This window comes from Pipistrellus kuhlii, unplaced genomic scaffold (assembly GCF_014108245.1).
Source record: "Pipistrellus kuhlii isolate mPipKuh1 unplaced genomic scaffold, mPipKuh1.p scaffold_m20_p_5, whole genome shotgun sequence".
NCBI classification, from domain to species: domain Eukaryota; kingdom Metazoa; phylum Chordata; class Mammalia; order Chiroptera; family Vespertilionidae; genus Pipistrellus; species Pipistrellus kuhlii.
In genome coordinates, this window is record NW_023425551.1 from 56043162 (window position 1) to 56068506 (window position 25345).

The 25345-nt window shown below is 37.1% G+C and overlaps 1 protein-coding gene across 10 annotated transcripts in view; it reads right to left on the reverse strand.

The window, feature by feature from the left end:
* Positions 1-25345, reverse strand: part of SMAP1 (small ArfGAP 1) — a 106450-nt gene that overhangs the window by 48007 nt on the left and 33098 nt on the right. For 7 of the 10 annotated variants that reach the window (XM_036413337.2, XM_036413335.2, XM_036413333.2 and 4 more), the window contains exons 2-3: positions 22314-22447; positions 1603-1688 (exon numbers count right to left, since the gene is read on the reverse strand). In XM_036413337.2, coding sequence (XP_036269230.1) covers positions 1603-1688; positions 22314-22447 — 220 coding nt within the window. Of the gene's footprint in view, positions 1-1602; positions 1689-10932; positions 11055-22313; positions 22450-25345 lie in introns of those variants that run through there. The other 3 variants (XM_045573129.1, XM_045573128.1, XM_036413338.2) reach the window with 2 other exon arrangements.

The window sequence follows — 25345 nt, forward strand, 5'->3', positions numbered from 1 at the left end:
CACTAATCTTTTCACATCAAAACCTTAAAATGTTATGTTTCTTCACACTTTAATACTTATCATACAATTTTTATGTCTGAAATGTACCTCCCATTCTTACCCTATGATCTTGCTATAATAAAAATAGCCTTGGATATCACATTGCTAAATTTGTGGAAGGAGGTGGAGAAGCAGAAACAGAAAGTCAAATACAAATACTAATTTTCTAAATATAACTTAAAAGATTTCTACATAAATATGAAAATATATATAATGACCTGTAGCTCATGTGTGAAAAGATCATCTTTTTTTCACTGACCATTCAAACTGTTTTGGTACACAAGTGGATAATATATAACTAATATATAACTGATTTTTAAGAAACTTTTACATTTTACTGTCAAAACTGCAAATGTCACCCATGGATAGAATCACAAATACCTACAATGAATTAGATATTATTATTCATAGAGCAGCACAATTTTGATAAGCTGCTTACTCAAACTTCAATATGAGTTGAAATCCTACAGAATCAAATATTTGTCTTTAGGAAATGTGAAAACATCCTAATTAAAATGCCCGTGAGGCCGGGACCAGTTTGGCTCAATGGATAGAGCGTCTGCTTGGGGACTGAAGGGACCTGGGTTCGATTCTGGTCAAGGGCATGTACCTTGGTTGCGGGCATATCCCCGGTAGGGGGTGTGCAAGAGGCAGCTGATCAATGACTCTCTCTCATCGATGTTTCTAGCTCTCTGTCTCTCTCCCTTCCTCTCTGTACAAAATCAATAAAATATATTAAAAAAAAAAAAAAAGAATTCAAAACATATCTTAAAAAAAATAAAAAAATAAAAATAAAATAAATAAAATGCCCGTGAGAAGATATTCTATTCATTCATTAGAACAGATCTGTAAACAGTTGTGCAACTTATGCAAATATGGAATATCAGTAGTGAATATTAGCATAAATTACTTCAGTACTCCACTTACACTAATTTGCCATTTAAATGTATACATGCCAAACTACTTCACAGAAATATAATTATAATATAAAGGTGATCAAAGAAAATCCCTTTGGAAAAGATTTTTTAAAATATTCATGATATATACAAATTAATCTCTAATCAACAGTCTAAAATAAACTCTCCAACTAAGATGTGGAAATCACAGCCCTGGCCGAGAAGCTCTGTTGGTTAGAACATTGGTCCAATATGCCAAGGTATAGTATAGTTTGATCTCCAGTCAGGGTAAATACAAGAAGCAACCATTTAAATAAGTGGAACAACAAATCAATCCTTCTTCCTCCCTAACCCCTCAGAATAAATAAGTAAATAAAATTTTAGTAAAAAATAACAAAAATAGAGATCAATCAAGAAGAATAGGTGTAATATTTTATACTTAGTAATAATTACATAAAAATACTACATAGATCATATACTAGCAGATTCCTAACAAAAATGTACTATATACAAAGCACAGCCCAGGGCAAAGCAAGTTTTATCTTTAATGAGCAACAGTATGATAAAATTCACATCTATCCACATCTTCCTAAGCACAGTTAAAATATGAACTATAAAAATGAGTTCATTCTTTACAAACCCACAATAAAGAAGTATTAAAGGATACTGATCTGTCTGTGGTCTTCGAAAGTTCTCTGGAAGATTGGCTTCATAGAGTAGTCTTGCTTTAGTATTTCCCATATCCTGCATACACTATAATAAAAACAAAAATCAAGTATTTGCATTATTCACATGAGCATTTGGGGGCAAGCAGGCTGGCAAGGGGGAGGGGGAGAGGCAGTTGGGGGAGAGCAGACAGGCAGGCAAAGTTGTTAGGGGCAATCAGGCAGACAGACAAGCAGGTGAGTGGCTGGAGCCAGCAGTCGCGGATTGTGAGAGGGATGTCTGACTGCCAGTTTAGGCCCAATCCCTGTAAACCGGCAGCAGGACATCCTTTGAGGGGTCCCAGATTGGAGAGGGTTTAGGAATGCCACCCGCCTGCCTAATCTCCCCCAACTGCTCCCATGCCCCCTGCTCACCGCTAGCTACCTCCCCCTGCTGCCCTGCTCATCCCCACTTTCCCTCCCCATTAGCCTGATCACCCCGCCAGTCCCCCCACCCCCTGTGCAAAATTTCATGTACCAGGCCACTAGTATATACATATACAAGGTAACACTTATTTCCAGTACATATACTTCACTTTAAAAAAATGATTTAAGTCACAATTATGAAAGTACTATGTTCAAAATAAGAACGTATTTCTAATCCTTCACATTTTTTTCAACATATATGGATCCACAGTTTTCTAATGCCTTTTTCTGTGCATATAATAGCATCTTCATTTATACTCACTATTTCCTACAAGTGAATTCCTAGGGTTGTTCATGTGCAGTATTATTATTTTAAATATGCCACCTGAACACCACCACCATTTTCAAAGTCAACAACTCAAGATCAAATTTTCTTTGTTTTTATTTTCAAAATATTCTGAGGGTTCATGATTTATACTCAAGATCACTATGAAAAGCAGATTAAAGAGAAATAGTGCTGACCTCTTCATAAGTGAATTGATTTCTTTGAAGTTATTGAGATTTTGCTGAAAGCTATGGATACTCTCCCTACCAAACAAACAAACAAAAAAACTATACCCAATGGCCAAATTTTACAAACAAGTTCAGGAGTTCATAGATCTTCCTCCCTAAAATCTATAAACCCCAAGAGTTTTTTATAATAATTTCAACCAGTTTAATTACATTTCAGTATCATCTATGAGGAAAGACTAGCATATAGTACTTCCTGAAGAATCTATTACATTAAAAATTAAATTAACATTTATAAACAAAGCATTATTATTATTTTACATTATTTACATATGGCTTGTAGAAAAACCCATTTTTATAATTCCTTTTATTTTTCTGGTTTCCTGAACACCCCCTTCACCTCTCTGCTCTTCCCCTTCTTCCCCCTCACTCACACACACCCCCCTCCAATCCTGGAAAAGGCAATTCAAATTTAACAGATTATTGAATTTTGTAGGCCTCAAGGATACATGGAATATATCTTCCTTCAAATAAAAAAATAGAGACATTTCTCCCAACTGAGTGTTTTAAGGTATGCAAAATACTAATACACCCTAACTTATGGCACTCAACCCCACTTCAACATATATATTCTCTCAAATTAAACGTGATTTGTAAGTCATTCTTCTAGAGAGAATGAGAATGTGAAGTAATAGGGGGCTGGGAAAAATAGTTTTTGTGTTTTTATTTAGTTCTAGAGAAGAAGAAGAAGAAAAAACCAGAAGCTAAAGCAAAATAAACCCGTTTCAAAAATGTATTTGAGGCTAATAAAATATCGTATGTCAACTAGAATTTTAAAATAAATTTTTTAAGTATATGAGACAAGGAAAAGTCTGTATAAAATGAACTGACAAGACAGGTTCAGAGGACTATATTACATCATGATATATCCTACTAGAAAGTTAGTTATGCATAGAGCTATCATGAAGACATTAAACAATTAAAAGAATCAGACCAAGAAAAAATAATTTCTTAATTGGCACCATATTTGCAATGAATTGAAAACTTAGAAACAGCTCACAAAAACTATGAAAGTAAAAAAAAATTGAAAAGTTTATCAAGCAAACAAGAATACATGAAAATTTTAACAAAACAAATTAAGACTAAAAACAGTATCTACTATACTTGCCACATCTCAATGACTCTGTTACACTTTTCTTCATATTTTAACATGTATGAAATAGCAATAGATCTTATAATTGATGTTATCTTAAAATAAATAATTTTTTATTTATTTGCATAAATAAGTCTGTAAAATGGAGATTTACCTTATAATTAGAGATATCTTATATTCAATGATAGGACTATACACACCCTATCTAATAAAGAGGGAATATCCTAATTGACCAACACACCCTCACAAGATAGTGGCACCCACAGCCAATAAGAGGGAATATGCTGACTACCACACCCTCACAAAATGGGGTGCCCACAAGATAGTGGCACCCAGTCCCCTCAGCACTCCCCTCATCCAGCCTCAGTTCCCCATTCCCCTCAGCCCTGCTGGAGGGGGGGGGGGGGGAAGGCACCACATGCCTCATCCAGCTAGAGTCCCCCAGTCTCCTCAGCCCCACCTCATCCAGCCTCAGTCTCCCAGTCCACTCAGCCCCACAGTGGAAGGCAGTTGGGGACGATCATGCTGGCAGGGGAGCGACTAGGGGGTTATTGGGCTGGCAGGCAGAGTGGTTAGGGGCAATCAGGCAAGCAGGCAGATGAGTGGTTAGGAGCCAGCAGTCCCGGATTAGAGAGGGTGCAGGCTAGGCTGAAGGACAACCCCCCCCCCACGTGCACAAATTTCATGCACCAGGCCTCTAGTTATATATAATAGTCTTTAATGTAGGTCATTACACTTTTTTGGCAAATAACATTTAGGAATAAGGTATACATGTACATTACACCAAACTAAAGTTGTACATCGCAATTAGGAGGGGGGAAAAGAGAGTATAAGATCTGAAAGGAAGTACTGATGTGAAATAATGTGTCATTTCTACAAGAGACCACTACCAAAAACTGACTGGGTGCAAATGCACAGGTGTGTGGTTGTTAGTTGGGACAGGGGGAAAAATGATTTAATGACATCACCAATGTAGAAGAATCATTTTGTAAGAAGGAAGATATTAATAAGCTCAGATAATTTCTAAAAATTAGAATACAGCAGAAGGAAAGTCACCAATGAAAAGATCAGTAGAGTTAGAAGATTAAACAATTTGGAGATTAAAACCAGGGAAAATAAATAATAGGAGAAGGTATTTTGAGGAAGTAAGAGTAGTGTGGTACAAACTAGTTGTTTGAAAGTATCAAGACATTACAGGTAAGGGCCCTATAAAACACTTAAGAAAATCTATTCTATTGGTTTTGAAGAGCAAACTGTTGTCTGGAAATCAGCAGTAAAAAAAAAAATCCTAATGACTATGATAAACGTTATCTTCAATACTTTATTTTTCAATATATTTTATTGATTTTACAGAGAGGAAGGGAGAGGGATAGAGAGCTAGAAATATCGATGAGAGAGAAACATCGACCAGCTGCTTCTTGCACAGTCCCTACTGGGGATGTGCCTGCAACCAATGTACATGCCCTTGACTGGAATCAAATCTGGGACCTTCCTATCCACAGACCAATGCTCTATCCACTGAGCCAGACTGGTTTCAGCAATACTTTATTTTTACAATACATATAAATATTATAAACTGCATGCCTAATATCTTCTGTACTAATAAAAGAGTAATATGCTAATTAGACTGGGAGATCTTCAGGAAGTCCTTCTGGACAAACCTCTCCCATATGGCCCCCAGTCCTTCTCCCAGGCTGGCCATGCCCCCCACAGGGCCCTCACCCAGTGGGGGCGTGGCCAGCCTGCAAATGGCCAGCAGCCCCTCACCCAGTCCAGCCATACTCCTCAGGGGGGACCCTCACCCTGATGGGGGTGTGGCCAGCCTGCAAACCACCCCACTCCCTTGCCCAGGCCAGCACTGCCCCCGTGGGGACCCCCACCCCGATGGGGGCATGGTCGGCCTGCAAACCATCCTAAGCCCTTTGCCCAGGATGGCCCCGACCCCCAAGGACCCCACCACGATCCAGGACCCCCTTTGGGGCAGATCAGCCAGCCCCCCACCCAAGCACCAGGCCTCTATCTACTAATAAAAGGGTAATATGCTAATTATACCAGGAGACCTTTCAGACAAAGCAATGGTGGTGGGGCTAAGGCAGAGGCAGTTAGGGGTGATCAGGCCAGGACGGGAGGTCAGTTGGGGATTATCAGGCCAGTATGGTGGGGGAGGGGGCAAGTTGGGGAAAAGTAGACCAGCAGGGACGGACAGTTGGAGGTGAGCAGGCCAGCAGGGTGGGGGCAGTTGGGGTTGAGCAGGCTAGCAGAAGGGGGTGCAGTTGGGGGAGAGCAGGCTGGCAAGAGGGGGAAGTTGAAAGCAAGCAGGCCAGCAGGCAGAGTGTTATGGGCGATCAGACAGGCAGGTGAGCGGTTAGCAGCCAGTGGTCCCAGATTATGAGAGGATATTCCACTGACCCTATGGGATCGGGCCTAAACCGGCAGTCGAACATCCTCCAAGGGGTCCCAAATTGGAGAGGGAGCAAGCCGGGCTGAGAGACAACACCCTCCAATGCACGAATTTCGTGCACCAGGCCACTAGTATAGTGTGTGTGTGTGTGTGTGTGTGTGTGTGTGTGTGTGTGTGTGTGATATATTGCACATACATATATGGCATTAAAATGTGGTTGGTGTGTACGTGGGAGGCATCAGTAGTTTAGGTCAGCGTTTTTCAACCGCTGTTCCGCGGCACACTGTTGCCTGGTGTGCCATAGGTGCAGACAAGACAAGAATTTTATAATTTTTCACTATTTTGTTTACTTAATATTTCATAATAAAGTAATTATAAAATACTTTCTTTGTGTTTATTTGATTCCTATTCAAGAGAATTACTTTATATATAGTCAATATAGGCACAGAGTTAAATTTTTTAACATTTTCTAATGGTGGTGTGCCTCATGATTTTTTTCATGAAACAAGTGTGCCTTTGCCCAAAAAAGGTTGAAAAACACTGGTTTAGGTATCTCAGATTGCATCTAACAAAACTGGAAACTACATGCTGCAGGGCTTACAAACACCATGCTCTTTGCTTTAGAGGCTCACAATTCTAGGAAATTGATGCAGACAGAGGTTATATGATTGTTCTACTGGATAATACAAAGAATCAGTTACAGAGAAGACTAGGATCAAATTTTTCAGTCCCAATCTTTACTGCCATGCATCTACTAGTCAAAAAAAGTACCCAGAAAATGTCAACATAAAACAGAATACTGGCCGAGACCGGTTTGGCTCAATGGATAGAGCGTCGGCTTGGGGACTGAAGGGACCTGGATTCGATTCTGGTCAAGGGCATGTACCTTGGTTGCGGGCATATCCCCAGTAGGGGGTGTGCAAGAGGCAGCTGATCGATGACTCTCTCTCATCGATGTTTCTGGCTTTCTATCTCTCTCCCTTCCTCTCTGTACAAAATCAATAAAATATATTTAAAAAAAAAAAAAAGATAAAACAGAATACTGTAAGTGTTGCCTCCATTATTAAAGCATTACTACTGTTATTAAAACATTACTTCTTTTAGGTTCTCCCATCAAAAATGCTTTAGAAAAATGCACTGACAGGAGAATTCTAGTTGCTTATTCTCTGGCATTTATAATTGTTTTCCAGAGCTTGGAAGAACAGAGTGGTTACAAAAAAAAAAAAGGGGGGGGGGTTATGGAAAGGGGCATATACTTTTTTTTAAATAAATTGTCATTTAGGTAGAACACATCTTAAAATTAATTACTATATCTATTAAATTCAATCTGTCCTATTTTATATCATACGTTCTTAGAAAGATGAATGTTACATTGTTCCTTTTGAATGGAAAAATTTCATCCAAAATTATCACCATTTTAGCCAGGACCGGTTTGGCTCAATGGATAGAGCGTCGGCTTGGGGACTGAAGAGCCCCAGGTTCAATTCCGGTCAAGGGCATGTACCTTGGTTGCGGGCATATCCCCAGTAGGGGGTGTGCAAGAGGCAGCTGATCAATGACTCTCTCTCATCGATGTTTCTAACTATCTCTCTCCCTTCCTCTCTGTACAAAAATCAATAAAATATATTTTAAAAAAATTATCACCATTTTAATTACAAAGGCAAGCTTCACCTGAAAATGGTATAATAAATCACTTACAAATCCCAAAACCCTACTTTAAAAAAGCATTTTGTCCTTGTCAATCTATAATCTATTTGTTGTTTCTCCACTTAACCCAGTACAAAGACTAACACTTTCCCAAAGCCACACACATCATTTGTGATTCAATTTCAAAAATACTATTTTAAAATGAAATGCTGAAAAGCATATGTGGACTGACATGTTATCATCGCAATGTGAAGCATTTCTAATTCTGAAACTTTCTAAGTAGAAAACATTTCACACTCTATTCTAGTTTTGTTTTAAAAACAAAATCTATATTCTAAAAGTGTTCTAAGTTGATTTTGAGGGGGGATGGTAAGTAAGCAGCACACATAAATGATTTTAACTAAAAAAAAAAAAAAAAAGAGCTTTCAAATGAATGTGAAGATAAAAGGCAACAGAAACAGAAATAAAATGTGCTCTAGTTTAAATCATTGTCAATATAAGAAATAATAATAAATGAGAAGCCACTTAATATTCCAAGTTAATGATCCATTCTCCTGAGAATAAAACATCATTATTTCCCTTTAATCTTACAAAATATTGGAAAGTAGAGATCTTTGTGAAATCCAATAAAGAGAGACAACTAATTGTATCTCCAGGTTATGACTTCTTTTGTCCTACTAGCCCAACAACAGCCAAATACAGTTCAGTCCACCCAGTGGCAAAATTTAAAAACTATGGCTGCTTGGACCTCCCTTCTCCTTCACATTGTGCATCCTCCCCTTTGTCTCTGTACCTACTTCCTATCTGTCCCGTAAATGTTTCCTGCACTTTTTCCTTCAGACACTAACAGGTCCCTGATTCATAACCATTCATTGTTAAACTAAAATTCATACTAATGTATTATTTAGGAAGCGATCTGCATAGTTTTCATAAATTGTATGTAGTATGTACTGGTTTGTCTTTCTGGGTTTTCTTCTGTTCTTAAAAAATTAAATAAGTCGGTAAGAGAGGAGTGGCTACAAAATAAAGAACTGAAATTACCAATTGCATTGTTGCAAATAGATTATAATATAGCAATCAGAAAGACCTTTTAAAGTCCCAAAGGCAAAATTAGAAAACATTAAAATAATCAATAGAATCTTACATATCCTATCTAATAAAAAAAAGTAATATACAAACTGAGCATGCCTCTGCTACGCCCAGAAGCCATACCCACCAGCCAATCAGGAGCAAGTATGCAAATTAACCCAACCAAAATGACTGCAGCCACAGAGCAGGCAGGAGACTTGGGTTTCCCTGGCAATGGAGGAAGCTAAGCTTCCTGCCTGCCCTGGCCAGCCCTGGCCTCCACTAAAGGCTACAAAGTTTCAATTATAGAAGATAAATAAATCCCAACAAAAATGGTGGCAGCCAGAGCTGGAGAGAGCAGAAGCTTGGGTTTCCTCCGGCAATGGAGGAAGCCAAGCTTCTTGGCTGGCCCTGGCCTCCATTCAAGTCTACAAAGTTTCAATTACAGAAGATAAATAAATCCCAGATACCAGGGCCTCCGCTTGGGTCAAGGAGGATAAGGGGGGGCGTGGCCAGCCTGCAAAACACCACAGACCCCTCGCCCAGTCCGCCCTATGCCCAAGGGAACTCCACCCTGATCTGGGACACCCTTCAGGGCAAACCAGCTGGCCCCCATCCATGCAGCAGGCCTCTATCCTATCTAATAAAAGAGTAATATGCAAATTGACCATCACTCCAACACACAAGATGACTGCCCCCATGTCATCAAAATGGCTGCCCCCATGTGGACACAATATGGCCGCCACAAGATGGCCAGCAGGGGAGGGCAGTTGGAAGGGAACAAGCAAGCAAGGGAGGGCAGTTGGAGACAATCAAGCCTGCAGGGAAGGGCAGTTAAGAGTGACCAGGCTGGCAGAGGAGGGAGTTGTGGGTGACAGGGCCTGCAGGGAAGGCAGTTGGGGGGGACTGAGGCCTGCAGAGGAAAGCAGTTGAGGGGGACCAAGCCTATAGGCGGGGGGGGGGGCAGTTATGGGTGACCAGGCCTCCAGGGGAGGGCGGTTAGGGGCAATCAGGCTGGCAGGGAAGTGGTTAGGAGGTGATCATGCCGACAGGCAGAAATGGTTAGGGGCAATCAGGAAGGCAAGCAGGCGAGCAGTTGGAAGCCAACAGTCCTGGATTGTAAGAGGGATGTCCGACTGCCCATTTAGGCCCGATCCTACAGGGATCGGGCCTAAGAGGGCAGTCGGACATCCATCTAAGGTTCCCAGATTGGAGACAGTGCAGGCTGGGCTGAGGGACAACCCTCCTCTATGCACGAATTTCGTGCACCAGGCCTCTAGTTAGTGTATAAAGGAAGGATGCTACATGCCTATACTAAATCTGGAAAAAAGATAAAACCATGTAAATTAATACTCTTCTACCCAATTTTCCAAGGAATGGATGGGGGAAAAGAATCTTACCTCCAGATTAGTGTGTTAGTATGTGAAACAACTAAAAAGTGTGTATCACCTGTATGTTTGTATATTTGCATGAAATATTTTAGTAAGAATACATAAGAAACTGATCAATACTTGTTCTTACTGAGGGAAACTGGACAACTGTGGGACAGAAATGGGAGACTTCACTTTATAACTTTTGTGCCCTTGGAAGTTTGTACCATGCCCACTCCCCAGAGCAATAATCAGAGAAAAGCTATATTAAGCGTGCATTGTTTTTACCCAAAGGGAACTTAGCCAGGGTATTCAGAGCAAGGAGACGCTCCTCACTGATATCCTCTATTCCTACTAGAAGAACAAAGTCTTCTGATGATCAGAAAGGTTATAAATCAAATCAATAGTACATTTTTATAAATCTCGCCCAAGTATACCTTACAGTAGAAATACACTTAAAGTATAAATACAGTATTTATTTACCATGTCTTTCCCCAGCATCATCATCTTAAGGAAATGGTATTATTGCTGAAGATTACATCACTGAAAATTCAATGCATTTGTTTTTGCTTCTTAAAATTTCAATATATTTGTTTTTGTGTAGGAGAGGAGATACTGCTTGCTCTACTACTTTCTAGTCATTAAAATTTTTAGAACACAGAGACTAAGATTTTCAAAGTGCCTTAGCTGAATATATATTTAGAAAAGAAAAACTCAATTAAAACGAGAAATTGAATATTTGCAGTCCCTGAATAAATTCTTCATGTCAGTGACTCACCTCTACTACCACTTGAAAATTTTGCAGAATAGTTCTCTATCTTCCTTTCAAAAGCCACCAGGATTTCTTGCCTAGGAGCAAGCTTTTCAGGACTGGTTTCAAGATCTTTTGGAATCCAGCTGCTGGAAAAGAAGGGCCACCATTTTTGGTCTCAGGAACTCTTTGGAAATATTTAATACAGAGTCCATTCCATCAGTTTTCATAAAAATTGTGCTTTAGGGGAGTTGTTCTCTTTCTGTTTTAAAAGTTCTTTTTAAGAACAAAGTAAATCACACATTTAAAAATTTTAATTTTAATGTGGAATTAAAGCTACCAATTTTCATATTTTTCATGGTATCTAAAAATTATTAGATCTTGACTATCTTCTGCAGCATTTGCTAGTTGCTATAAATTCAGAAAATGCATTCTTTCTTTTTAAGCAATAAAATTAAGCATTATTATGACGAAGTTGAAAAGGTTTCACATCAGGCTCTTGTCATCTATATTTGCAATGAAATTCGTAACACTAGAATTCTAGGAACAAGTCTATTCTTTCCTATTAGCTGCTTAAGCTTCAGCTCAGAAATCATCCTGGATTCTTCTGTCAGTCTTAGTGATTCTAACTCTTCAAATAAGTCATTATTCCTTTAGTTATACTCCCTCAGATCTACTTAGTTAGGCAATATACAATTAACAGAGTTAAATTAATGAAAGACTTCCACTAACATCTTACCATTCTTTCCACTGCTATGACCTAAGAACTATAACCAATCACTAGGAAAAGAGAATTCTAAATTCTACTACTGACCTTTTTAAAAGTTCAACCTTAAAAACAATTAGTTAACAATCCAAGAGAAAGCAGAAAATATAGGGCATAGTCTTGCACATTAAAATTCAAATTAAAGTGACTCCTCCCAAAAAGGATTGTTTAAAAATGCAAACTTCTTTTTTAAACTTCACAGATTAAATTTTGTTACAGACAGCATCACATTTCTTTCTTTCTTCACCTCACTCTGCACATGTAGACAATACATAAACCCAACACTAGGCTGTCCAATTGCTCTGCTCTTGAGGACACACTTAATGGTCCTGGCAAGGAGTTAGCATAAATTGAAGATCAATCAACTTTTAAAAAGTTAATATGTACATGAGGCCACAATCGAAAGTTAATCAACTGGATAAAATTATAATGGGCAATCTTCCCACAAAATAAGAAAAAAGGTACTTGACCTTGGTTTTCTTGAATAAATGTGTACTAAGAAGTGTGTACTAAAAGCTTATATGTGTCTTGTGCTATAAGGCATTATGAACATTTATCTAAGGATCAAAACCTTGAAAGATTAAACAACATTCCAACACATACTAATGTGGTTAAATGATGGAACTCTCCAAATTAGCTTTTTAAACTTCATTCTATTAAATATTATTTATCTTAAATATTCTGTAATAGCATTAACATTTTTTTTTTTTTAACTCTCAGGAGCTCCTCACAAAAAAAAAGAGTAGCTAGATAGAAAAACCAAAATGTGGACAATATTTATGACAAAACTTAGTGATAGAGACTTGGCCAGTATTTCTCAGTGGTTATAGTGCTGGCCTGCTACTAACAAGTATGTCAAACTCGTAGCCTACAGCACATGCAGCCTACAACTACTATTTCTGTGGTCCAGCCAACATAAGAAATGTTTTAATAAAAATTTCGTAACTAAATTTTTACAATATCATGTTATAGATAATTATTAACAAACTACAATGTTTGCTAGTGACTGATTACTATAACTGTGTTACATTCATTTCCCTTACACACCTACGGCCAGGGGCACCATTTCTCTCCACTAATATTAGCAGCAAATCTTTTAGCAGCCGATTGCCACGTCATTAATCTTGGACTGACTTATTTGGTGTACGCAACAGGAAATATTTTGCTTTTGGAGAACAACAACAACAACAAAATAGGTTTATTTGCATAAAACTTATTAATTTGTGCAGTTCTTTAGTGTCTGGTAAGTTAATATTCAAAAAATATTAATTTTTATTAAAATGTTCTATTATTTCGCGGGGACCGGTTTGGCTCAGTGGATAGACCATCGGCCTGCGGACTGAAAGGTCCCGGGTTCAATTCCAGGCAAGGGCATGTACCTTGGTTGCGGGCACATCTCCAGTAGGGGGTGTGCAAGAGGCAGCTGATCGATGATTCTCTCTCATCGATGTTTCTAACTATCTATCCCTCTCTCTGCCTCTCTGTGAAAAATCAATAAAATATATATTTTTTTAAAATGTTCTATTATTTCATGTTAATGATTACTCATTTATTTTAGCCCTTTGTATTCAGCATGTCTCTATCGAAATAAGCCTACGTTTCTATGAAAATTGAAGTGTTTGGATTTTTAGGGCCCACATAAACTTAAACCTTGTTTATGTGGCCCATGTTAGCCTTGGATTTGACATGCTTGCGCTACACCAAGATTGCAGGTCCTATCCCAGGTCAGGACACATACAAGAAGTAACCAATGAATGCATAAATAAGTAGAACAACAAATCGATGTTTCTTTCCCCCACCCCACTCTTCCTCTCTCTCTAAAAAATATTAATAATAATCAACAGAGAAAAATCGAGGTCAAATCTCACACAAAGTTATTAGAAGATACTAAGAAGCAAAATAACATCTCTACAATGAAACACTGGAGTAGCTCTAGAAAACAGATCAAAATTGTAACCTACTTCAGAACAAGCTAAAAGACATACAACTGGGAAAGGACAATGAGGGGGAAAGGGACATAGGTATGTAATACTTTCAATAATAAAGAATTAAAAAATAAAAATATATATAAGATATGAAAAGAACATGTAAAGTGAGTTTAAAAGTGTCCAGTAATAAAAGAACACTAAATATAAAATTAGAAACAATGAAGATTAAAAAAAAAACTCAGGAAAGAATTAGAAATAAAAGTATTTCTGAAAAGAATATGAAATAAAATGGAACATGAGAACAAATACTATAATAGTAAACATAAGAAAATTAGAGGCAAAAGAAAAAGGTACTTAAATATAAATTTTAAAAAGAGGTAATGAAAGGGATCCAAGAGAAAGTGGCAAATATAGGAGTTAAGCAATGAAGATCTAACATACAGATAAGGAAATCACAGAAGAAGAAAAGTCAAACTAGGAAACAGAATGCTAAAAAACAAATTTTTAAAGTTACTAAAATAAAAAAATTTGAAACTACATATTAAAAGACCATACCACATGCAGGCATGGCTTGTCTAAAAGGAGTCTCTTTACATTTAAAGATATAGATAGGTCAAACACAAAAGCATGAAAGAAGATATATCATTCAAACATTAAGCAAAAAAAGGCTGCAGTGGCTACAGCTAAATGCATAACTATGATATATCTACACCACTGCTGTAAAGCAAAAGGTAATCTGAGTCAGTTACATTGGTTTAAATTTTCTAGTAACCTCATTTAAAAAAAAAAAAAATAGTCCTAGCTGGCATGGCTAGGATAGTTGAAGTGTCATCCCATACACCAAAAAGTATAGTAGGTTCAATCCCCAGTCAGGGCTTTGTGGGAGGCCGCCCATCAATGTTTCTCCTTCTCTCCTTTCCTCTCTCTAAAAATCAATAAATTTTTGAAAAATAGCCCAGCCAACATAGCTCAGTGGTTGAGTGTCAACCTATAAATCAGGAGGTCACAGTTCGGTTCCTAGTGAGGGCACATGCCAAGGCTGTGGGCTCAATCCCTAATAAACAGGCAAGAAGGAGGCAGCTGATCAATGATTCTCTCATCATTAATGTTTCTATCTTTCTCCCCACCACCACCTTTCCTGTCTAAAATTAATAAAAATATATTGAAAAAAATAAGTAAAATAAAACTAAAAACAGGTAAAATTAATTTTATAATATAATTTATATAGTGCACCTTTCTCATATGCTGAACCCCATGGAAAACAGAATAACTTATCTCTCCATCATCAATGCACTGCATTCATTACTGGATCCTGTTCCAAGAAAAACAAACCTGCACAATTGCATGATTCATGTAAACTTTTAAGTTTCAACTACCTATCAATATTCCAGTTCCAGAATGCTGTACTTCTATCAACTGTAAGCCATTTTATTTCACAAATTTAATATTGAAAGAAATTTAGATGAAATTAAAGAATAAAATTTTTCATAACTTCATCTAAAATATACTAAGTCAAAGAGAAGAAAACTTTAGTGTAGTTCAGCCACTGTCATCCTCCATCTCTTACAAAACTTTATATCCCAAGATGGACACAACATGACCATCAATATAAGTATCTCTAATTTTAGTTTTGTGGGGATTTTTTTGTACAGAGAAGTATTTAAAGTATCTATCAATTTTATTTTGCCTATTCTCCTTGTATTTGGCCTAACTATTGAGAATTCAACCTAAGGCCACAGAATACAGCAAAGCTTATTGATGAAAATGAGTGGAAACCTGTGATTTTAGTTTCCCTGGAAAAAAACTTGTTTCTAAGAAAGATCAAACATTTAATTAAAACAAGCTGGTCATTATTATGACACATCTATTGTTAAATTAAATTAAAGGCTACAAATTTACCTTATAGAAAGTTTTTCTAGGAAAACAAGGTTAAAACAAATCTAACCCATTTAGATAATGACTTTTTTCCTTATGAAAGAAAATAAAAATAATCAATATATTTGTTCAAAACACTTTAGAACCTGTCTTTCGAACTTAACCTGAGGATCTTGTCACATTCTTTTGGATTATCCAAGAGTGTGGGAAACTTTTATCCTTTGAAGTGGAATTTAACTTTTGGAAAAAATTGAGTCACATCTCTAACTATAACATTATTTTTAATAAAATGCAAATAATAAAAATGATTTTGAACTGCTATGATAACCAAAGGGCATACAATCAAAGAATCTCAAGAATGGAAGAGACTTCAGAGTCATCTACATTACTCCCCATCAGCCCATTCAATGCTTTGAATACTAGTTTCATATTTCCAAGTGATTGTCCAGCCTCTAATAATGGTAAACTCACTGCTACTTTTGAAGGCAATCAATTTCAGTTTGGATGGTTTGAAATTCTGGCAAGTACCACCCTTCTAGTATTAACATATATTACCTTGGGACTCACACATACTAACTTAAGTCATACTCCCTTTAATTGCTGTAATTTTAGAATTTTAAAAAAGTATATAGAGCCTGGCTGGAATGGCTCAGCGGTTGAGTTCCTATTTATGAACCAGGAGGTCATGATTCAATTCCAGGTCAGGGCACATGCCTAGGTTGCGGGCTCAATTCCCAAGAGGAATTGCAGATGGCAGACAATCATTGAATCTCTCTCATTATTGATGTTTCTCTCTCTCCCTCCCTCTCTGAATCAATAAAAAAATTTTAAAGACAAAAAGTATGTAGAAACATGGGGAGAAAGGACAGAGATCAAGAAAGTAACACACACACACTATATATATATATGATATATAATATATCAATATATGATAATAAAATGGAGGGAAAACTTGTTTTTTTGTGTGTATTGTTTGTTTTTTCCATTCTCTCCGTTCATTGAGAGCAAGCATTATCTCACAGAATTATATAAAATCAAAGATTGTTATTAGTTTGTCATTAAAAAAATTAAGCACATACTGTGTTGCTAGCACTGTGGTAGTCATCACAAGAATTAAAAAATACACATATGATGAAGTTTCTAGCTACCAGAAGATTACAATCAATTCAGCCAAAACCGGTTTGGCTCAGTGGACAGAGTGTTGGCTTGCGAACTGAAGGGTCCCGGGTTCGATTCCGGTCAAGGGCATGTACATGGGTTGTGGGCACATCCCCGGTAGGGGGTGTGCAGGAGGCGACTGGTCGATGTTTCCCTCTCATCGATGTTTCTAGCTCTCTATACCTCTCCCTTCCTCTCTGTAAAAAATCAATAAAATATATATATTTTTTAAAAGATTACAATTAACTCAATAAACATGCACAAAAGAGTAAATAAAATATACTATATAATCAAGCACAACCTATACTCATAAGATGATTTTATTAGAGTAGGAATTTAACTGGATTTTAAAGAATGGGAAGAATTTAGTTTTATAGTTTTATAGAAGGAATTGCCTGCAGAAAAGACACTTCCAACAAGGACAACAGCAGAACGAAAAAAACAAGAACAAACCATCAGGTTTCTTCAACAGGAAGAGCTATCTCTATACAGCCAAAACTCTATGTTGTAAAGCACATGTGTCAAACACAAGGCCCGCGGGCCAAATCCGTCCCGCCAGGCCTTGCAATGTGGCCCGCACCGCGCTGTCATCACTGCACTCCACTGCGTTTCCATCACAATGACAGTTTATGACTGTTCAGTAAACCATTTGGCCCGCGATTTAGGCTGGATTTTAGATTTTGGCCCCTTCTCTGATTGAGTTTGACACCCCTATTGTAAAGCATCTGGAGTAAGGTCAAAGACACAGGATGAAACCAGATGGCAGAGGTATTTGACTACCAATTTAAGGACAATAAAATGTTTGTGATTCTCAAAGGAGAATCAATGCAAATCTCTTACAATTATGAAAGCAGTGTTTTAGGAAGATTATTCTGGATGTGGTGTGTAAAGTACATGAATAGTGACAAGGCTCTAGTATTTATAAAAGTATTAAAAATTCAGTCCTTTCCAAAAAAATGAGACGTACCTAATAATAAATTCAATAAAGACATTTAATCTGATCATGAACCACATTAAAAAATTTTTATTAAAATTTAAGGTGAGTCGAAGCCAGTTGACTCAGTGGTAGAGCGTTGGTCTGCAGACTGAAAGGTCCCAGGTTCAATTCCGGTCAAGGGCATGTACGTTGGTTGCGGGCAAATCCCCAGTGGGGGGTGTGCAGGAGGCAGCTGGTCGATGTTTCTCTCTCATCGACATTTCTAGCTCTCTATCTCTCTCCCTTCCTCTCTGTAAAAAATCAATAAAATATATTTTTTAAAAATAAATTAAAAAAATCAAATTTAAGGTGAATAACTGCATTTAAATGCTAATTTTAAAAAGTTTTGGTAGATAACTTATTTTCTTTTAAAAATAAGCATACAGTAATCCTAACACAGCTATGATACAGTCCAAGCCCTAAAAACTTATTTTCATATAAATAACATCTACATGAGTATGTTATACATATAATACCAGCTGATAAGAAACCTTGAGGCAAAACTTAAGTAGTTACAATTTACAGTCACATGAAAAATAACATTTTTATTTAATAGCTCAAATGGGCTCAGAGATTAAATCACATTTCTACATTAATTAACAAAAGATCTAAAGAAAACAACTAACTAAAATTAAGTATCATCTTTGAAAATTAGAAACATTATTTTCATGAACTGTTGGGGTAGTGGAATGGGAAGACATAAGGGCGAACTATATGCAGTAAAATTATTTCTCTTCTATAAATAAATACTGCCCAAGCACTTTTCATGTCAAGGATATTCTTCTTTTTTAATATTTTATTGATTTTACAGAGAGAAAGGGAGAGTTAGAGTTAGAAACATCGATGAGAGAGAAACATCAATCAGCTGCCTCCTGCAAACCCCCCACTGGGGATGTGCCCATAACCAAGGAAACATGCCTTTGACCAGAATCAAACCCAGGACCCTTGAGTCCACAGCCCAAAGCTCTAGCCACTGAGTCAAACCAGTTAGGGCTCAAGGATCCTATCTAATAAAAGAGTAATATGCAAATTGACCATCACTCCAACACAAAAGATGGTCGCCCCCATGTGGTCAAAGATGGCTGCCCCCAATGTGGACACAAGATGGCCACCACAAGATGGCCAGCAAGGAAGGACAGTTGTGGGCGGTCAGGCCAGCAGGGAAGGATAGTTGGGAGGTACCAAACCTGCAAGGGAGGGCAGTTGGGGGTGATCAGGCCTGCAGGGGAGGGCAGTTAGGGGTGACTGGGCTTGTAATGGAGGGGCAACCAGGCCTGCAGGGGAGGACAGTTGTAGGGGAGCAGGCCTGCAGGGGAGAGCAGTTGGGGGAAGCCAGGTTGGCAGGAGAGGGCAGTTAGGAGCCATCGGGCTGGCAGGAGAGTGATTAGGGGCAATCAGGCAGGCAGGCAAGTGAGCAGTTGGGAGCCAGCAATCCTGAATTGTGACTGCCCATTTAGGCCCAATCCCACAGGCAGTTGGACATCCCTCAAGGAGTCCCAGATTGGAGAGGGTGCAGGCTGGGGTGAGGGACATCCCCCCCATGCACAAATTTCATGCACTGGGCCTCTAGTATTCTTATAAAATATCATAGGAATAAGGAACACTAAATCACACGTAATGTTTACTTCCCCTAATGTGAATTAAAAATAAGAGTTAATAAAAACCAACTCCAAAAAATAAAAATTTCAATACACAGCAACCTAAGAGCATAGAAATTAGTGTAGTGGTTGCACCTGAGAGACTTGACTAGAAACTGGCACAAAGGAACTTTCTAGAGTGATGGACATGATCTGTATATCTTCAATGTGCTGTAGGTGACACAGTATTGACATTTGTCAAAACATATAAAACTCACTTATATCTGTAAATTGTTCTATTACTACACCTCAATTTTTTAAAATAAATAATATGCCACAGTATAGAGTTGGAATTTATGGAATATTTTCTCCACCACAGGAAATACAATATGCTTAAATCTAAATAAGGAGCAACCTCAATAGACAACTGATATGATTAATTATTCATCTCAAAATGCCTTCACATCCAATACTACTAAAAATAAATTATTTTTCACAAATATTCTCAAAAATTCATTTACACGCAATAATATCACACAATGAATCTACTTATTTACTCAGTACTACATTTAGTAACCAATTCATCACAAAAGATTCACTAGAATCAGTTGCCTTGAAATTTTCTAGGCTAAAATAAAGGTTGTGTTATATGGTCTTCACCACTTACCTCATTTATACTGCACAGAAGTTCCAGAATAATTTTTAAACAACAACTTGGCTTTACTTACAAAAAATACTGGATGGTACACCTATCTGTGTGATTAGACTTCTCTATTGTTTTCATTTTCCTTTTTTAAGTAAAACTTTATTGTCTACTAATGTGATTTTTTTAAAATAAGTTCATCCTAACCACATTTCTCAGCAGAGAACACCTTGAAGAGGAGCTCTGTGGTATATGGAGCCATGCAGAGCATTCTCTGGTGACAAGTACTAACCAAAATCTTACATTCGAAAATAATAATTATTTCAGGAAGTTGACAGTTGGAACCATATGACTAGTGTTCAAATACAATTTCAAAGATTGTATATTACTACATAATTATTTTCAAAATCCCTACATTTTTAATAATACAGTAGTATTTTGTGGTATACCTGTAACCTATTCCACAGAAAACCAGTAAACTGTAGCCCTATGATTGGGAAGTTCTGCTCTAAGCTATAGAAAAAGAACAGTTACTCAACTCCTTTCAAAAGCCTCGTTGAGAAAAGTAATATTTCTGGAGAACTGAACTGTCCAGGGATTTTATGTTTTATCCTTGGTTTAGAATAAACCATTAAAAATACAATAAATACACTGCGGGTTTTGAATGCTTTTTACCTCCGTAAGTCATTACAACCACCAAGTTACATTTTCAAGCTACACCTCACATTTTCTTGAGGACAACTTTAAGAAACAATATAATGAAATCTGATATCACAATCACTACAGAAATATTAATAAGAAGATTAACTCACCCTGGCCAGTGTTACTTAATGGTTAGAACATCAGCCTGAGCACCAAAGGGTCACAGGTTGGAACCCTGGTACCTGGGTTGCAGGTTTGAGCCCCAGCCCAGTGGGGGCATGTGTGGGAAGCAACCAATCAACCTCTCTCCCCCTCTCCCACCCCCATTCTACTCTTTAAAAAAAACAATAGAAAAATACCCTCAGGTGAGGAATAACAAAAAAGAACATTAACTTATGTGAAATGTTCATAAAGCTCTGCTTCCTTGATGTAACATGTAAATTTTCTCACCATGGATCTTGAAAACACATAAAGCATCATATTTTCTTTTATGCCCTAGCCAGTAAAAAGCTCAAAACTTTATTAATATTTAAATAAATTAAATAAATTATGCTTGCCTTTATAGCCTGATGATCTCTACTCCTTTTTTTTCCCCCCATTGAGTACTTTTAAACATTAGTTTTTTTTTTCCATATTTAATTCTTTGCTACCTCTAGGATCTACTTTGATATAAATATGTCTTCAATTTAGAAGTTTTACTTTCTTTAACCAAATTATCATATCTTTTTAAAAATAATTCACTCCCTAGAGTATTCTATTCCTCCTATTCTTATTTCACCCCATTCATGCCAATTTCTGTGTTGTTTTTATTTGTTTTTCTGATTGGGAGGATTGTATATCACTAAAGTTCAACTACTACATATATTTGTGAATTTAGCCTTCATACTAACTTAAAGTACTTTGAAAAGGGCATAAGAACTAGTATAATTTCACTGTGAATTATAAAATAAAACCAGCAGAAATCATCATTTTTATACCAGCAATCAACCTTAAGGATTAAAAATTATGATTTTGAGAATAAAAGACTGCCATACTGGAAAAATGGCAAACCCTTAAAATTACAATCTTATCTCTAACACAACTAAACCATTCAAAACAAGTCCAGGTCAATAATTAGAACATCTACTAAGTGGACTGCCTTCTAACTAACTATTAGGCCCTGTCTGAAAATCAAGAACACCTCTCTACAGAAGGGAAATACTCGTTAGTTTTCATCTAAAGATGGTTTATTCTTTATCTTTACACAGGCTCCCTCTACTGACAGGAAAACAAAACAGACTATGGAATTATGAGGGCAAATTTCATCAACACAAGGAAAATGAATTTTTTTTTTTTAAATACTTCAAAATCAACATTTTGGATAAAAATAGGTTATACAAACTGACTTGACTAAGAAGAAAAAACAATTGCCAATGACAATTCAAATAACACATATTTTAAATGTGACCCTTGCTATTTCAACCCACTACATTTCAATATATTTTTTTAAATCCTTTCCCAAGGTATGAGGATATTTTTTTCAATCAATTTTTTAGAAAAAGTGGAAGAGGGGGAGGGAGGAAGGGAGAAAAAAGAGAAAAATAGTCTTTGTGAGAGCGACACATCAATTGATCAACTGGCTGCCTCCCACATATGCCTTGGGAGTGGGAGGATATCAGACCTACAACCCAGGTATGTGCCCTTCACCTAGAATCGAACCCATGACCTAGAGCGAGCAGTCAACACACTACCACTGAGCCACGACGACGAGAGCCATTTCAATATAACTCCTTAAATGCAAGAAGGATTGAAGATTTTAAATTCATTTTTATTTTTAAGAATTTATCAGTAAGAAAATGTTTACCTGTATTTGTTCCGGTGTCCATTGGTCTAGGTTGACTGACTTGACCCTGGATATATGAACCCCAAGATTTCTATGGATCCCAGCACATCTGATGCAAATAAACACACCAATATTCCAGGAAGCCCATCGGGGACCTAATTAGAGAGAAGAAACAAAGAAAAGCACATATTAAAAACTAAAATAAATATCATGACAGCACATAAATATCATTCTGTGTTTTTTAATACAATTATAATGAAGGCTTACAGAATTTTCATCCTCAAATTTTCAAATGGCACCAGCAGCAAATTCATAAGAAGACATGTGTCTTGGCTATACTTGAAGGTTATAAATCAACCTTCAAAAACCTTAATGAGTTTACTAATTTTGTTTTTCTAGAAACTTTCCCCAAAATCTAATCAACTCATGTGAACAGTTTTTTTCATTCTCCATATTTGAACCCAGGAGTATTAACATCCCACAGTAAAAAGTTCTTCACTTAAAAGATTACTAATAAATAAAAATCAGAGATTTTAAAAAACAAACCTTAAAAATTAGTAAGAAACAACCAAAATAATTTTTAAAAAATGGACTGAAAAATATGAATGGGTAATTTACAGAATATATGGCTAATCCTACCTGTAAGAGAATATGCTAATTGACCCTCACGCCATCGTAAAGCCAGCAGTGCCCACAGCCAATAAAGAGGGACTATGCTAAATGACTCCCACACCCTCAAAGATGGCCCACCCACAGCCACAAGATGGCGCTGCCCAGTCCCCTCAGCCCTGCTGGGGTGGCAGGTGTGCAGCAAGGCCAGGCCCAGCTCTGCGCACCTGCCTCTGGAGTCTCCCAGTCCCCTCAGCACCCAAGCCGCCCAGGGCCAGCCCGAAGTGCAGGCAAGCCTCAGATGGCGGTTGCCCAGGTAACCAAGGCCAGCCAAGGCTTGTGCTGTCTACAGTGGCAGCAGCAGAGGTGTGATGTGGCATTGCCTTCCCCTGATTGCCAGGTCGCCTCCCACCTGTAAGGACTCCTGGACTGTGAAAGGGGGCAGGCCAGGCTGAGGGAACCCGCCTCCAATGCATGAATTTTCATGCACTGGGCCTCTAGTTAACATATAAAAATACACACAACCTCATTAGTAATTAGGAAAAACGCCCTTTAAAACTGTTACAATCCCCATTTTGTATTCAACATATTAGAAAATTTTTTTAATCTACTAGTATTAAGTGTTGGTAAGTATGAGAAACAAAGACTGACCCCAGAAGCCTTATATCAGATGAATCTTCAATATAACTCTGAGATTTAAAAACCTAACAGATGGCCGGGACCAGTTTGGCTCAGTGGATAGAGCGTCGGCTTGGGGACTGAAGGGTCCCAGGTTTGATTCAGGTCAAGGGCATGTACCTTGGTTGCGGGCATATCCCCAGTAGGGGGTGTGCAAGAGGCAGCTGATCGATGACTCTCTCTCATCGATGTTTCTAACTCTCTATTTCTCTCCTTTCCTCTCTGTATAAAATCAATAAAAAATATATTTAAAAAATAATAATAAAAATAAAAATAAAAACCTAACAGATGAAGTAAGCTATGCTATAAAATGTTAATTCTTTGGATCATGATAAAAAAAAAATTCTGGAAAACACAGCAGAGAAACTCACATAAAAATATAAGAATACAAGCTTTACTATTCTTCATACCTTTGAATGTGTTTTCTTAATAAGTTTAAATGTTCTTATGTCTATTGTTACATATTCCCTGTATAACAATGAGAAAATAAAAATATCTGGAAATTGTTTCAAATAGTCAGAGGCTTATACTAACAGATTTATGTTAATCAGCCTATATAATAGAGCGCTAATATGCTAATTAGACCAAATAGCAGAACAACCATCCGTCGACCTTCTGGATGAAGCCAGGGCTGCGAGAGCCAACCGAAGCAGAAGGGGCTGCAAGAGCCAAGCCCCTTGCACAAATTTTGTGCATTGGGCCTCTATTTTGACTATAAAAACATATACAGTAAAAGATATAAATTTTTAGAAAATGAAGCTTTTAAAAAATTTATGCTTCTGTTTTAAGCACATACATTTTATATAAGGGTCAGCAAGTCAATCTACAAAATGAAATTAAAACTAATAATTAAAATGCAGTAAAACTAAATATACTCTCCCAAACTCCTTAGGTAATATATTATGTATATATAATTTTTGCTAAAATATCCTACTTTTAAATTTAGAAATGACACCTAAAAAGTGACAAATATCTGGGATATGATCTATTTAAATGTTTCATTGCTGATAGTGTCAAAATAAATTTGAGGCCAAAAGACTGTGCTGTCAACCTATTCTGCCACCTTTGTGCTGTATAAATTACATTGGGCTGGGAACACACTGAGCAACAAGGTTTTCACCTATAAAAGAGAGTTAGGATTGGCTGCCCTCAATTACTTAGATGAGACTTGTGTGAAAAATATGTTGAATGTTTTAAAGCACAACTTATATATAACTTAGGGTCATATTAAGAAATTTGGAAAATCAAAATATAATACTTTTTCTTCTCTAGAGAAGTTTTATATTGATCTGTAAAACAAGTGTATCTTAACTTTCCTCAGAAACAATTCCCAAAAAGGCAATAAGTCAGGAATGGGAAAACAAAATATTTTCAAGGCATTCCTAGTGCAGCTTCATTTTTATTCATAAAATAGAATGAACCCACTCAGAATATCTGCTAGGGGAGCAGGGCAAAATACAAATGGAGACTTTTCTCCAGAACACAGTTTTCTCATGTAACAACTGGTCAAATTAAGCAGAAAGCATTATTTACATATTATCATAGGACTATCAATGCAGGTAAAAAGCTTAGCACCCAATACAGTGGTGCATTTTTTACAATAACCAAAGGTTATACAAGGATAAAACTGTATAAGAAGATGTACAACAATAAAGCTAACAATAACAAAAAAAATAGGACATAGCTTTTGAGCAAAGGCTAAATATAATTAAACTAGAGGCCCAGTGCACGAAATTCGTGCATGGGGAGTGTGTCCCTTGGCCTAG